At 46.6% G+C, this 15,530-nt stretch overlaps 1 protein-coding gene and 1 long non-coding RNA gene across 9 annotated transcripts in view; one reads left to right on the top strand and one right to left on the bottom strand.

The window, feature by feature from the left end:
* Positions 1–15,530, bottom strand: part of MEGF11 (multiple EGF like domains 11) — a 664,806-nt gene that overhangs the window by 22,570 nt on the left and 626,706 nt on the right. For 5 of the 7 annotated variants that reach the window (XM_063925579.1, XM_063925580.1, XM_063925578.1 and 2 more), the window contains 2 exons: positions 5,426–5,482; positions 4,377–4,583 (listed from right to left, as the gene is read on the bottom strand). The exons of 1 other annotated variant lie outside the window; for it this stretch is intronic. In XM_063925579.1, coding sequence (XP_063781649.1) covers positions 4,377–4,583; positions 5,426–5,482 — 264 coding nt within the window. The remainder of the gene's footprint in view (positions 1–4,376; positions 4,584–5,425; positions 5,483–15,530) is intronic. One more of the 7 variants, XM_063925581.1, reaches the window with a different exon arrangement.
* Positions 5,945–15,530, top strand: part of LOC134931833 (uncharacterized) — a 215,047-nt gene continuing 205,461 nt past the window's right edge. Inside the window, exon 1 of one of the 2 annotated variants that reach the window (XR_010179181.1) lies at positions 5,945–6,211. This is a non-coding gene — a long non-coding RNA (uncharacterized LOC134931833). The remainder of the gene's footprint in view (positions 6,212–15,530) is intronic. The other variant, XR_010179180.1, reaches the window with a different exon arrangement.

Raw genomic sequence — 15,530 nt, 5'->3', positions numbered from 1 at the left:
CACTTGGTACAGCCATGGGGACAATGTTTGCCCCTAGTTTTGGTAGTTTTAACATTGGTCAATTTGAAAGACAGAGATTACCTTCCTCTGGGCGCTGCAGAACCCTTGTGGCACCATATAAATAAAGGATAATAATAATACTGTGTGCCTATGAACAGGACATTTTATTAAATATTTACAGAGCATTAATCCTGACTCACAGATGCATGAATCAACATTGATAAAGTAGATTGTAACTTTATGTGATTTTATAGGAGACCTTATTTATTTGGTCATTGGCTTTTACATTGGTAAAAGATTTATACACCAATGAATTTGTAGATTCAGATTATTTTGAAAACATACACTTAGTATATATTTCTAGATATTTTGGTGTTAAAGTGGAAATTATTATATATGTGATACAGTTATATCTTTGCAATAAAGTAATTTTATATGGAGGTTGATCATTGCATATATTCTTTTAATTTCCAGTCTCTAGATCAGTAAAACGCTAGAGTTAGAGTTAATGGATGCATACCTCAGCACTTTATATAATGTTTTAAGAGCTGCAGTATGTGAGTGTTCACAAAATAAAGTAGAAGACGCTTTCTATTAAGCACAGATCAAAATAAAAATGAATGCACATTTTATATTATACATTTTCCCATTGAAGCTAATCAAAGGCTAATACTTGTTTCATGCTATGTTAATCAAACATTTCAGAGGCCTGCAGAATATTTACAAGAAAGGTCACACTGTTCTTTGTGGCGTCTCACTGACCTCCCTTAAGTATACCAGCAAGTGATGCTATTAGGATTTGCTCGAATAGACAAGAACATAAAGCTAGAACATAACTGTCAAGAGTCCCTATCTGTGCAGATTCTTGAAGTTCAGAAACACTGTGGCCGGCTGATGGGATGAGAGTCACACTGGGCCTTTGTTCAAAGCAGATATATATATATTCACTCAGTGCCTGACTGACTCCTTAGATATAAAGGTATACAGTAGATGAAAAGAGGCATTGCCAACCACACAAAAACACAGAATAAAGGAACAGCATCATATGCAAGTTGGCTAAATATTACTTAATACTGGTAGTTGCTCAATAAATGTATTGGTCCATGACAGGTGCATGTAAGGGAGGGTTTAATCTAGACTAGAAAAAACTAATTCCCCCAGCACACCATAACGAACCAGCAAGAGAGATATATGTCATACATAATAAAAGAAATGCAGAGATCTGTTATATATATTTGCAAATATATGGTAAGCCACCAGTAGTTGGGAGGGTACAGCATGCTGATTCTTGTAGTACCATATTGGAGGATGCCTGCAGGTAAGTTAGCTCTCAATTTAGAAATACATAAATGTATGATCCAAAGTAGGTGCTATTATCAGTTAGTGTAGGACCACCAGAGCAGAGATGCCTTACCGTGGCTGGTGGCTTACCATATGTTTGCAAATGTATGTAACTTAGGGCCTAATTCAGAGATGTATGCAAACCCAATGGTTTACGTAAACCTACAATGTTGGGCGATCTGCACATGTGCAGGGTCTGTATTTTGACATGTTGCCGCCTTGTGGGACGGCAACAGTCAGCATTTTAGAAAACAGGGATGAGTTGGCCTCATTTTCTAGGCTTACCGAGGCCAGTGGCTGTGCCTTGGACACAGCTTCACTGGCACTGGCAGCGTGAAAACACCGGCCCTCCCGAGTAACCCGAAGGTTATTCAGATGGCCAATGTTTAAGCAGATGATCCAATGGTGCATCTCCAGGCAGGGCCATCTTTTTGTATGGGCTTAATGGGCAGTTGCCCAAGGGCCCCAGGAATATAAGGGCTATAGGCTGATAGCTGAGGGTCCCCTTTTTCCAGAGGTACCAGATTTTTGAAAAGCGGCCCATGGGAACCGGAGATTTTAGACTTAAAAGCAGTGGTCCTCATCCAAGCTTGTTAATTGCTCTTCCCAGCCAGATATCTTGGGCTCTGTCTGAATTTTTTTTTTACTGACTTTTTTTGAGGGTATACTCCAAAAACTGGGACTATGCCATTTCAGAGGACACTGGCAGCTTGTCTCTACTATGCCCAGACCATTGATATCTGACTTCCAGCAGCTCGTCCCTGCACCAGCTCCACACGCCTGGTATGCAGTTTTATATATTTGTCGAAGGATTGCTCTGGCTCCTGAACTCTAATCTCCAAGTCCCCAGTACCTCCTGAAAGGTGGGACTCTCTAGTTTTTTTTTATCCCCTGGAGATATCTGTAGTCAAGCAAGCTGCCCTTCCACTGGAAAATTATGAATATTAAGATCACTCCACCCCTCCCCTGTGTATTAAACACCCACTACCACCCTGGAAGTCATGTACCAGGGCCCCTTCATTCAGCCCAATGCTTCCTTTTACAGTTTAGTGTTCTCCCTCCTGCCCCATCTCCCACCATCTGTGCAGTAAAGGAGTGATTAGCTGAAATTACTGCTCCAGGTCCTACATGCCGAGTGGAAGCTAGAACACCCCCTATCGCCTGCAGGACATCAAAGCTGCCACTGATAACACCCCTACCGCTGCAGGATGGGTAGGGGACCCAGTGCATTGCCTTGCCCAGGGGCATACACTGCTGTTAAGACGGCCCTGTCTCCAGGTGCAGAAGCAGATCAGAGAAGCCAGCAGGAAGCGTCTATTTACACCAGACACCTCCTGCGGCATTAGGGTATTATTGCACAGCTGATGCATACAAAGTCGCAGCACCTGTGCAATAGTGCCCATCTCTGAATCAGGCCCAGAGATGTCTGCATTGCTGTTATCGGATGTATGTCCTATTCACTGGTCATTATGGTGCGCTGGAGGAGGGTTTTTTTTCTATATATTAGGTAAGATTGCATCTCTTTCATGATCTCTAGATTGTGCTGGATTTTACAGTCTGCTGATATAATCTGGGGTCTGAACATTCATATAAGGTAACCTATAATATAAGATTTAGGGGGAAATGTATCAGACCTTGCAAAGAGTGTTGAAGTGTACAAGGGGAGACGTTGCCCATAACAACCAATTATAATTTTATAAAATGTACCAGATAAATGCTAGATAGTAGCTGGTTGGTATGGGCAACTTCTCTACTCTTTAGAAGGTTTGCTACATTCCCCCTCAGCACCCTAAATTGTTAGCTCCGCAACAAAAAGTTTATTTACAACTATGGGGGTCATTCCGAGTTGATCGCACGCTAGCCGTTTTTAGCAGCTGTGCAAACGCATAGTCGCCCACCACGGGGGAGTGTATTTTCTCTTTGCAAGTGTGCGAACGCCTGTGCAGCTGAGCTCTGCAAAAACATTTTGTGCAGTTTGAGAGTAGGTCTGAACGTACTCAGCCCTTGCGATCACTTCAGTCTTTTTGGTGCCAGAATTGGCGTCACACACCCGCCCTCCAAACGCCCGGACATGCCTGCGTTTTCCCTACCACTCCCAGAAAACGGTCAGTTGACATCTTTCTTGACATCTTCTGTCTCTTTCTGTCAATCTTCTTGCGATCGGCTGTGCGTATGGATTCTTCGTTAAATCCATAGCTCAGCAACGATCCGCATTGTACCCGTACGACACACGTGCGCAGTAGAGACCTGATCGCACTGCAGCGAAAATCGGCAGCGTGCGATCAATTTGTAATGACCCCCTATATACCACACTCCTTACATAGTGACTGTAACAGCACTCTGATACATGAGACACAGAGACAGCAGAGACATGAAATGTATGCAGTAATAGTGCTTTGTGGGCAGATGTAGAGATAATGTGTGGCAGAAGAGAGGGAAAGAAGGAGGTTGGTGTCAGGACGAGGACACAGAAGAAAGAACATGTAGCTACTCAATAAACAGATCAATGAAGCTGCTGCTTTCTGGATAGAAAACACTGGACAAAGTTTGTTGAGGAAGGAACAGCAATAAAAAGGGAAGATACAAGTAACTGAGAGGTGGGCAGGCGGACATGTCAGCATAGCAGATACTACTGCTGCCTGCTTGTCCAACTCAGGTTGGGCCAGAGATTACCTACAGGCTAATGAAAGCATGTGAGAATGTCTTTAAAGTATACCCTTTGTCTCCACACTGTGCAGGCAGCCATCTTGTTGGCTGGATCAAGAGTGGAGCTATCAGTCTACTAGGAACATCAATGAACTATAACTCACAAATCTTGTTTCAGGTCACACAATGGCTGCCTCCTGTTGGAGTTGGACAAGGAAGCACGTTAAACAATCTGAGTAAAGGATAAAGAGAGCCTGGTCACTGGGGTTGATGCAGGAAGCAAAGGTAATCAGGAGGGCATGCATAAAGTGATGTGCCGGTGTCAAGCTGACTCTGGTAGTGATAGTGTGTCATGCATGTTTGCAGCTGGCATGAAGACTGGCACTTACCCACGTCATACACATTTTTGTTAGCTTTGGATGAGGGTGGCATATCTGAGTATGGGGCATCTGTATGGACAGGTGATGTCATTTCCACGTAGCTGTTCTCTGAGTGTTTGGAGTGCTGCGCGGGGGGGTCTGTAATGGTGGCATAAGGGTTCTCACTGCTGCTCAGTGAGCAGGTGCTGGAACTGCACCCTGACTCTTTCATACAATCTGCAAAAAGCAACAAACACAAGTCAAAAAATCTTGGGGGAAAGACTGGAGCTTAATAGGCAGCAGGAAAAAAGGCAGGAGGAGGAAAGCCCTGGAGATTTAAAAAAAAAAATGATATCTATATCTCAGGAGCTGGTAAGTCAGGGGCAACAAATGTAGAGGGTGTTAGGGGAGGGCTGGGTTTTGTTGTAGACAAGTTCAGGGGCAAAGCTAGACATAGCATGACCCTGTGCAGCAGCAACATCCTGTGCATCGCATGTGACAAAAATGTATTTGTAGTGTTCATTGTATCCAAAACACATTTTAGCGCCCCCTAATGCTGGTAACGCATTATTTCTCCTCTTGCAGTACTAGTAGAAGTGGCTCTAAGTGGGACCGTCTTCTGCTGCTGCGGCCTAGTGTCATCATAAAGAGAGGACCAGCCCTTACTTGTCTGTCTGGGCCTAGGGAAGCCAACTATGCAAAAATATAGAAAATAAACCCTCCAAGACAAAAAAATTAGTGTATGTGAATCCAAATAGCAACAATTGAGCTGGCTATGTGTCCAAGCAGGTCTGTATAGTTGGAGACATGAGTACATGGGCCACTGCACCTGACTACTAATACATACGGTGGAAGTGACACAAACTAGATTTACAAACTACAAAGGAGTCTGAAAGATTTTTTTTACTAAAAAGAATGTTTTTTCAGGTTCTGTTCGTTACCCCTGGAGACAACTGTGTCATGTGCAGGACGTGGTCTGTATATTGCGGAAAAAGCCTCCTATACAGTGAGTATGACAACAGACCAGTGGTTATTCTGTAGGGTCTGGATAGTTATGTAGAAAATGGAAACTGACTTACTGGGCTTGCCGACAGCTCTGTCTTGACGTAAACTCTGGGCTTGCCGACAACCTTGCCCTATTTAAGAAAATCTGGTGGTGACTTTGGGGGAGACTTATTTATTAAACCCTCTAAAGAGGACAAGTGGAGGTGTAGCCTATCAGACGTTAGCTATCATTTTATAAAAGGAACTAGAAAAATGATAGCTAGAATCTGTTTGGTTGCACTGGCAACACCGCAATTTATCCTCATTGGAAGGCTTGATAAATCTCCCCCTTTGTGTGAGGGTTTCAGAGCAGACACAATGAGAGGCAGCGAGCAAGCGGGTGCATAAGACAGCATGCACAGGATGAGGGATGAGCAGGAAAACATTGTTTGTAGGCGAGGATGTTAGCAAACAAAGAGTGGCACACACAGGCAGGGGAAACAGAGACGTTCTATCTCTTCCCAACACAGCAGCGTGACTGCCCAGTTGTGTCCCTGCCAAACTACTGGCACACATCCAGTTACTCACATTAACATGGGCACTGTCTCACATTCATACATGAGCAAAATACATATTCCTGCAGAGAGACACACACACACACACACACACACACACACACACACACACACACACACACACACACACACACACACACACACACACACACACACACACACACACACACACACACACACACACACACACACACACATCACGTTAGTACAATCCGGGAGTACCTACTGTAAAATAACACTCTGCAGGAGATAATCAGAAATCAGATGTCAGACTGGAGATCACAGCCCTGTGTTGTTACATATCTGGTAAGCAGCATCTACTGTCCCTATAATCCACACTAGATGCATGATCCACTTCCATTTACATATTGAGGAGTATTTATGAAGATCCTCTGTGACCCCCAGTAACGAATCAGATGTTTGCTTTCATTTGTAACCATACTAGAAAAATGTGATTGGATAAATGGCTGTTCTGGCATAGAGCAGGCTGTTGCAGCTACTCCTTTCCTAATTTCCCCCACTGACAATATTAAGTTTTACAGTTACTGGACTTTACTTACCGTAAGTCACTGCACCATTGTCAGGCCCTGGACATTTATTAGTACTTCACTTGCCAGTGTTGAAGGACTTTGGTGACAAGCTAAGTGTATTATGGATATTCTAGATGTATAAACCCTCTAGGGTCAAGCTATAAAGTACAGTTAATGTATCTATATATAGCATCCTAGCAACACAGTGCCAGTAACCAAGCACATGTTAGTCCGTGGACCTGAATGTTATCGGGGAGTGTCATGCATCCATGTGAACGTGAATTAACCCTTTCCTTTCCCTTAGGCGCTGCTATTTTTTAGTTGTACTGGACTAGTACTGTATCTTAGCACCTTTATATATTCAATCTTCAGCTCTTGCTTGCCCATAATGTCCCCAGCTGTGAGGTGGGCGTGGAATGAACAGCCTGTGGCCAATCAGATCATTGTAATAGTGACAGCGGCAGGAGATAGATGAGCTGTGCATTCCTGTAACTGTGTTAGTGAGGGCAGGGCTGACTGTGACAGGGGCAGTGTCACAATGGCAATAGAGGCTGCAGGAAGCCACTGATTGCACGTTACAAAGTGGATGGGGCAGGGTTCCCACACAGCAGGAGGACTAGTGACGGAAGGCTCTTAGCAAAATATTGTTTTCAAATTTAGGGGCAGATTTATCAAAGTCTGGAGAGAGATAAAGTGCTAGCCAATCAGCTCCTAACTGCCATGTTACAGGCTGTGTTTGAAAAATGACAGCTAGGAGCTTATTGGTTGGTAGGTTATTTCTCTCCACTGTATCACTCCAAGGCTTAGTACATGTGCCCTACGGCCTACAACATGTCAGTTAGGATGGTACTTTATCTCTCTCCAAGCTTGAATAAAATAAGAATTTACTTACCGATAATTCTATTTCTCGTAGTCCGTAGTGGATGCTGGGGACTCCGTCAGGACCATGGGGATTAGCGGCTCCGCAGGAGACAGGGCACAAAAGTAAAAGCTTTAGGATCAGGTGGTGTGCACTGGCTCCTCCCCCTATGACCCTCCTCCAAGCCTCAGTTAGGATACTGTGCCCGGACGAGCGTACACAATAAGGAAGGATTTTGAATCCCGGGTAAGACTCATACCAGCCACACCAATCACACTGTACAACCTGTGATCTGAACCCAGTTAACAGCATGATAACAGCGGAGCCTCTGAAAAGATGGCTCACAACAATAATAACCCGATTTTTGTAACAATAACTATGTACAAGTATTGCAGACAATCCGCACTTGGGATGGGCGCCCAGCATCCACTACGGACTACGAGAAATAGAATTATCGGTAAGTAAATTCTTATTTTCTCTGACGTCCTAAGTGGATGCTGGGGACTCCGTCAGGACCATGGGGATTATACCAAAGCTCCCAAACGGGCGGGAGAGTGCGGATGACTCTGCAGCACCGAATGAGAGAACTCCAGGTCCTCCTCAGTCAGGGTGTGCCCCTGACCAAGTATCAGCTCGGCAAAGTTGTAAAGCCGAGACCCCTCGGGCAGCCGCCCAAGATGAGCCCACCTTCCTTGTGGAATGGGCATTTACATATTTTGGCTGTGGCAGGCCTGCCACAGAATGTGCAAGCTGAATTGTACTACACATCCAACTAGCAATCGTCTGCTTAGAAGCAAGAGCACCCAGTTTGTTGGGTGCATACAGGATAACAGCAAGTCAGTTTTCCTGACTCCAGCCGTCCTGGAAACTATATTTTCAGGGCCCTGACAACATCTAGCAACTTGGAGTCCTCCAAGTCCCTAGTAGCCGCAGGTACCACAATAAGCTGGTTCAGGTGAAACACTGACACCACCTTAGGGAGAAACTGGGGATGAGTCCGCAGCTCTGCCCTGTCCGAATGGACAATCAGATATGGGCTTTTTTGAGACAAATGCCGCCAATTCTGACACTCGCCTGGCCGAGGCCAGGGCCAACAGCATGGTCACTTTCCCTGTGAGATATTTCAAATCCACAGATTTGAGCGGTTTAAACCAATGTGATTTTAGGAATCCCAGAACTACGTTGAGATCCCACAGTGCCACTGGAGGCACAAAAAGGGGGTTGTATATGCAGTACTCCCTTGACAAACTTCTGGACTTCAGGAACTGAAGCCAATTCTTTCTGGAAGAAAATCGACAGGGCCGAAATTTGAACCTTAATGGACCCCACTTTGAGGCCCATAGACACTCCTGTTTGCAGGAAATGCAGGAAACGACCGAGTTGAAATTTCTTCATGGGGCCTTCCTGGCCTCACACCACGCAACATATTTTCGCCACATGTGGTGATAATGTTGTGCGGTCACCTCCTTCCTGGCTTTGACCAGGGTAGGAATGACCTCTTCCGGAATGCCTTTTTCCCTTAGGATCCGGCGTTCAACCGCCATGCCGTCAAACGCAGCCGCGGTAAGTCTTGGAACAGACATGGTACTTGCTGAAGCAAGTCCCTTCTTAGCGGCAGAGGCCATGAGTCCTCTGTGAGCATCTCTTGAAGTTCCGGGTACCAAGTCCTTCTTGGCCAATCCGGAGCCACGAGTATAGTTCTTACTCCTCTACGTCTTATAATTCTCAATACCTTGGGTATGAGAAGCAGAGGAGGGAAGACATACACCGACTGGTACACCCACAGTGTTACCAGAACGTCCACAGCTATTGCCTGAGGGTCTTTTGACCTGGCGCAATACTTGTCCAGTTTTTTGTTCAGGCGGGACGCCATCATGTCCACCTTTGGTCTTTTCCAACGGTTCACAATCATGTGGAAGACTTCCCGATGAAGTCCCCACTCTCCCGGGTGGAGGTTGTGCCTGCTGAGGAAGTCTGCTTCCCAGTTGTCCACTCCCGGAATGAACACTGCTGACAGTGCTATCACATGATTTTCCGCCCAGCGAAAAATCCTTGCAGTTTCTGCCATTGCCCTCCTGCTTCTTGTGCCGCCCTGTCTGTTTACGTGGGCGACTGCCGTGATGTTGTCCCACTGGATCAATACCGGCTGACCTTGAAGCAGAGGTCTTGCTAAGCTTAGAGCATTGTAAATTGCCCTTAGCTCCAGTATATTTATGTGGAGAAAAATCTCCAGACGTGATCACACTCCCTGGAAATTTTTTCCCTGTGTGACTGCTCCCCAGCCTCTCAGGCTGGCCTCCGTGGTCACCAGCATCCAATCCTGAATGCCGAATCTGCGGCCCTCTAGAAGATGAGCACTCTGTAACCACCACAGGAGAGACACCCTTGTCCTTGGAGATAGGGTTATCCGCTGATGCATCTGAAAATGCGATCCGGACCATTTGTCCAGCAGATCCCACTGAAAAGTTCTTGCGTGGAATCTGCCGAATGGAATCGCTTCGTAATAAGCCACCATTTTTCCCAGGACTCTTGTGCAATGATGCACTGACACTTTTCCTGGTTTTAGGAGGTTCCTGACTAGCTCGGATAACTCCCTGGCTTTCTCCTCCGGGAGAAACACCTTTTTCTGGACTGTGTCCAGAACCATCCCTAGGAACAGCAGACGTGTCGTCGGAAACGGCTGCGATTTTGGATATTTAGAATCCACCCGTGCTGTCGTAGAACTACTTGAGATAGTGCTACTCCGACTTCCAACTGTTCTCTGGACCTTGCCCTTATCAGGAGATCGTCCAAGTAAGGGATAATTAAGACGCCTTTTCTTTGAAGAAGAATCATCATTTCGGCCATTACTTTGGTAAAGACCCGGGGTGCCGTGGACAATCCAAACGGCAGCGTCTGAAACTGATAGTGACAGTTCCGTACCACGAACCTGAGGTACCCTTGGTGAGAAGGGCAATTTGGGACATGGAGGTAAGCATCCTTGATGTCCAGGGACACCATATAGTCCCCTTCTTCCTGGTTCGCTATCACTGCTCTGAGTGACTCCATCTTGATTTGAACCTTTGTATGTAAGTGTTCAAAGATTTCCCATTTAGAATAGGTCTCACCGAGCCGTCTGGCTTCAGTACCACAATATAGTGTGGAATAATACCCCTTTCCTTGTTGTAGGAGGGGTACTTTGATTATCACCTGCTGGGAATACAGCTTGTGAATTATTTCCAATACTGCCTCCCTGTCGGAGGAAGACGTTGGTAAAGCAGACATCAGGAGCCTGCGAGGGGGAGACGTCTCGAATTTCCAGTCTGTACCCCTGGGATACTACTTGTAGGATCCAGGGGTCCACTTGCGAGTGAGCCCACTACGCGCTGAAACTCTTGAGACGACCCCCCACCGCACTTGAGTCCGCTTGTACGGCCCCAGCGTCATGCTGAGGACTTGGCAGAAGCGGTGGAGGGCTTCTGTTCCTGGGAATGGGCTGCCTGCTGCAGTCTTCTTCCCTTTCCTCTATCCCTGGGCAGATATGACTGGCCTTTTGCCCGCTTGCCCTTATGGGGACGAAAGGACTGAGGCTGAAAAGACGGTGTCTTTTTCTGCTGAGATGTGACTTGGGGTAAAAAAGGTGGATTTTCCAGCTGTTGCCGAGGCCACCAGGTCCGATGGACCGACCCCAAATAACTCCTCCCCTTTATACGGCAATACTTCCATGTGCCGTTTGGAATCTGCATCACCTGACCACTGTCGTGTCCATAAACATCTTCTGGCAGATATGGACATCGCACTTACTCTTGATGCCAGAGTGCAAATATCCCTCTGTGCATCTCGCATATATAGAAATGCATCCTTTAAATGCTCTATAGTCAATAAAATACTGTCCCTGTCAAGGGTATCAATATTTTCAGTCAGGGAATCCGACCAAGCCACCCCAGCGCTGCACATCCAGGCTGAGGCGATCGCTGGTCGCAGTATAACACCAGTATGTGTGTATATACCTTTTTAGGATATTTTCCAGCCTCTCAGCTGGCTCCTTGAGGGCGGCCCTATCTGGAGACGGTACCGCCACTTGTTTTGATAAGCGTGTGAGCGCCTTATCCACCCTAAAGGGTGTTTCCCAACGCGCCCTAACTTCTGGCGGGAAAGGGTATACCGCCAATAATTTTCTATCGGGGGAAACCCACGCATCATCACACACTTCATTTAATTTATCTGATTCAGGAAAAACTACAGGTAGTTTTTTCACACCCCACATAATACCCTTCTTGTGGTACTTGTAGTATCAGAAATATGTAACACCTCCTTCATTGCCCTTAACATGTAACGTGTGGCCCTAAAGGAAAATACGTTTGTTTCTTCACCGTCGACACTGGAGTCAGTGTCCGTGTCTGTGTCGACCGACTGAGGTAAATGAGCGTTTTACAGCCCCTGACGGTGTTTGAGACGCCTGGACAGGTACTAATTTGTTTGCCGGCCGTCTCATGTCGTCAACCGACCTTGCAGCGTGTTGACATTATCACGTAATTCCTTAAATAAGCCATCCATTCCGGTGTCGACTCCCTAGAGAGTGACATCACCATTTCAGGCAATTGCTCCGCCTCCTCACCAACATCGTCCTCATACATGTCGACACACACGTACCGACACAGCACACACACAGGGAATGCTCTGATAGAGGACAGGACCCCACTAGCCCTTTGGGGAGACAGAGGGAGAGTTTGCCAGCACACACCAAAAACGCTATAATTATACAGGGACAACCTTTATATAAGTGTTTTTCCCTTATAGCATTTTAATATATATATACATATCGCCAAATAAGTGCCCCCCCTCTCTGTTTTAACCCTGTTTCTGTAGTGCAGTGCAGGGGAGAGCCTGGGAGCCTTCCCACCAGCATTTCTGTGAGGGAAAATGGCGCTGTGTGCTGAGGAGAATAGGCCCCGCCCCCTTTTCGGCGGGCTTCTTCTCCCGTTTTTCTGAGACCTGGCAGGGGTTAAATACATCCATATAGCCACCAGGGGCTATATGTGATGTATTTTTAGCCAGAATAAGGTACTATCATTGCTGCCCAGGGCGCCCCCCCCAGCGCCCTGCACCCTCAGTGACCGCTGCTATGAAGTGTGCTGACAACAATGGCGCACAGCTGCAGTGCTGTGCGCTACCTTATGAAGACTGAAGAGTCTTCTGCCGCCGTTTCTGGACCTCTTCACTTTTCGGCATCTGCAAGGGGGTCGGCGGCGCGGCTCCGGGACGAACCCCAGGGTGAGACCTGTGTTCCGACTCCCTCTGGAGCTAATGGTGTCCAGTAGCCTAAGAAGCCAATCCATCCTGCATGCAGGTGAGTTCACTTCTCTCCCCTAAGTCCCTCGTAGCAGTGAGCCTGTTGCCAGCAGGACTCACTGAAAATAAAAAACCTAACAAACTTTTACTCTAAGCAGCTCTTTAGGAGAGCCACCTAGATTGCACCCTTCTCGGCCGGGCACAAAAATCTAACTGAGGCTTGGAGGAGGGTCATAGGGGGAGGAGCCAGTGCACACCACCTGATCCTAAAGCTTTTACTTTTGTGCCCTGTCTCCTGCGGAGCCGCTAATCCCCATGGTCCTGACGGAGTCCCCAGCATCCACTTAGGACGTCAGAGAAATCTGCTTGGAGAGAGATAGGGATAATTGCAGTTATCCCTCTGGGTGGGATGTATTAAAATACATTGCCGCCCCTCGCCACCTACCGCAGTACTAACATATGCGATTAACATCGCAATGCGGTGACGGAGGCCCCCAGTGACACCTGTGAGAAGGTGTGCGGGGGGCTCTCCATCTCCTCCCTGGCCCGGGAAGCAGGCAGCAGGCTGTCCCGGGCGCCTTCTCCTCCTCCCTGCAGCTGGAAGGACCTCTGGCTGTGTTGCTAGGGGTAGGAGGAGTTTAGCTTCCGGGACCAGGGCTGCCTGGACGGAGGTATGCCGGGGAGAGGGGGCGGTGGTGCGGCGGAGGTGGTGGGATGCGGCGGCCGGCGGTACGAAGCCCATAGTCTTCTATAGGGTATCGCCATCAAAAGATGACAATACCCTCAGGGGCAAAAATGCAGCAGCCGGGGGTTAGTACATATGAAAATGCAGTAAAACCCCGAAAACGGGTGTTTTACCGCATTTTCCCTTTAGTACATCCCGCCCCAAGAAGCGAGTGTTCTCAAGACGGGAACTCTATGGAAAGTTAAAAAATATATATATAGGTTTAGGGGATAAAACAAGTGGGTCAAACAATTGATTACTGAAGAAGCCACCAAACGTGTGACAATATATCATGTGTGGTTACGAATTATTTCAGTCCCTGGTATATTTTTTTAACCCAAAATATAGGGGGCCATTTATCAAGCAGTGATAAAACTCATTGCGTATGATAAATGGTGGTCCAGACAATCAGTTCCAGCTGTCACCTGTCATTTTCCAAAGACATGACAGTTAGGAGTTGATTGTGTCTGCACCTAATGCAACAAAGTACCAATGTTCGGTACTTTGTTCAGGAACAGTTCTGCACGTGTGCGCAAACAGGTCCTGCGACACAGGACGGAGCATGGCATCAAACTGTCAGTAATTGACAATCTGAAGTTGATTGGGGGATGCGACGGCCTCCATTTGTGAGGCGTGTCACTGCCGTTTAGGGGGAAGGTAGAGGCCAGGATCTCCGTTGTTGGACGGAGATTTATTGGCCTTTTTGCAAGGATCTGCAAAAGCTGGCTTGCGTGACCCTATGGGAGTATTATTGTCCTCAGATTCAGTGTGAACCAAAGCAGATAATTGATTGGTACATAGGGATAACACCTAATGATGCTAAGCCTGTGACTTGCTTATCTAAATGACCAATGGCCAATTAAACATGTGAACTCTTCAAGTACTAGTAACATGAAATGTATACTACACCCTCTTACTCAAAAGAAGATTCAACTTTTTCTGATTTTTTTTCTTTTTAAATCTGAAAGTGTAATATATTTATTAACATGCCTCTGTACAAATGTTAGAGGAACATAAACATGCCACAAGGAAACATTAAACATTTTAAAATACAAGACAGCAGCGGCATTTTGGAGATGTCAGAAACTCCTTTCTCTTGAGAAAAGACTTTCTGACATCTCTGAAACGCAGTTGCTGCGGAGTTCCGTATTTAAAATGGTTAATGAAGTCCTGTGAGTGTTCTGACAGGAAAGGTGTCTTCCAGGATAACAATGCCCCCCCTATAATAACCCAATAGGGCATTTACAGGATATTCTGGGGATATTCTGTAACAACGCCTGAGACTGCTTTGCTGCCACCAACCAAGAGCATGCTGCATTCCTCCCGCACAGACATTGGTGGACTCAATGCTACAGTCTCACATGTCAGTGCAGAGCATCATATTATTATATTTCAGTTCATACTTTTTTTATTCACTGTCTGTGCCTGACAGGACACTGTAGTACACGTTTGGATGCACAAGCTTTACTTCCAAACTTAGAGATCGCAGAAGTGTATTACACTGATTAATGGGGACAAGGATTATAACAGTGGTTCCAAAATGCAGTTCTCAAGGCACCCTAACAGTTCAAGTTTTAGGGATATCCCTGCTTGTGCACACATGCTAAAATCAATCTGACCGAGGTACTAATTAATGGCCTAATTCAGATCTGACCGCAGCAGCAAATTTGTTAGCTAATGGACAAAACCATGGGGGTCATTCCGAGTTGTTTGCTCGTTGCCGATTTTCGCTATGCTGCGAATTGTTGCAAACTGCGCATGCGCATGGCACACAGGGCGCATGCGCTTAGTTATTTAACTAAAAACTTAGCCGAATTGCTGAGGATTCTGCGGTGCTTTTCAGTCGCTCTGCTGATCGGTAAATGATTGACAGGAAAGGGGCGTTTCTGGGTGGTAACGCAGCGTTTTCCCGGCGTTTGCAAAAAAACGCAGGCGTGTCAGGGAAAAACGCGGGAGTGTCTGGAGAAACGGGGGAGTGGCTGGCCGAACGCAGGGCGTGTTTGTGACGTCAAACCAGGAACTAAACGGACTGAGGTGATCGCAATCTGTGAGTAGGTCTGGAGCTACTCGGAAACTGCTAAGAATTATTTAGTCGCAGTTTTGCTAATTTTTCGTTCGCTATTCTGCTAAGCTAAGATACACTCCCAGGGGGCGGCGGCCTAACGTGTGCAATGCTGCTAAAAGCAGCTAGCGAGCGAACAACTCGGAATGAGGGCCCATGTGCACTGCAGGAGGGGCAGA

This window comes from Pseudophryne corroboree, chromosome 6 (genome assembly GCF_028390025.1).
Source record: "Pseudophryne corroboree isolate aPseCor3 chromosome 6, aPseCor3.hap2, whole genome shotgun sequence".
NCBI classification, from domain to species: domain Eukaryota; kingdom Metazoa; phylum Chordata; class Amphibia; order Anura; family Myobatrachidae; genus Pseudophryne; species Pseudophryne corroboree.
This window is presented reverse-complemented; position numbering and strand designations above follow the sequence as displayed.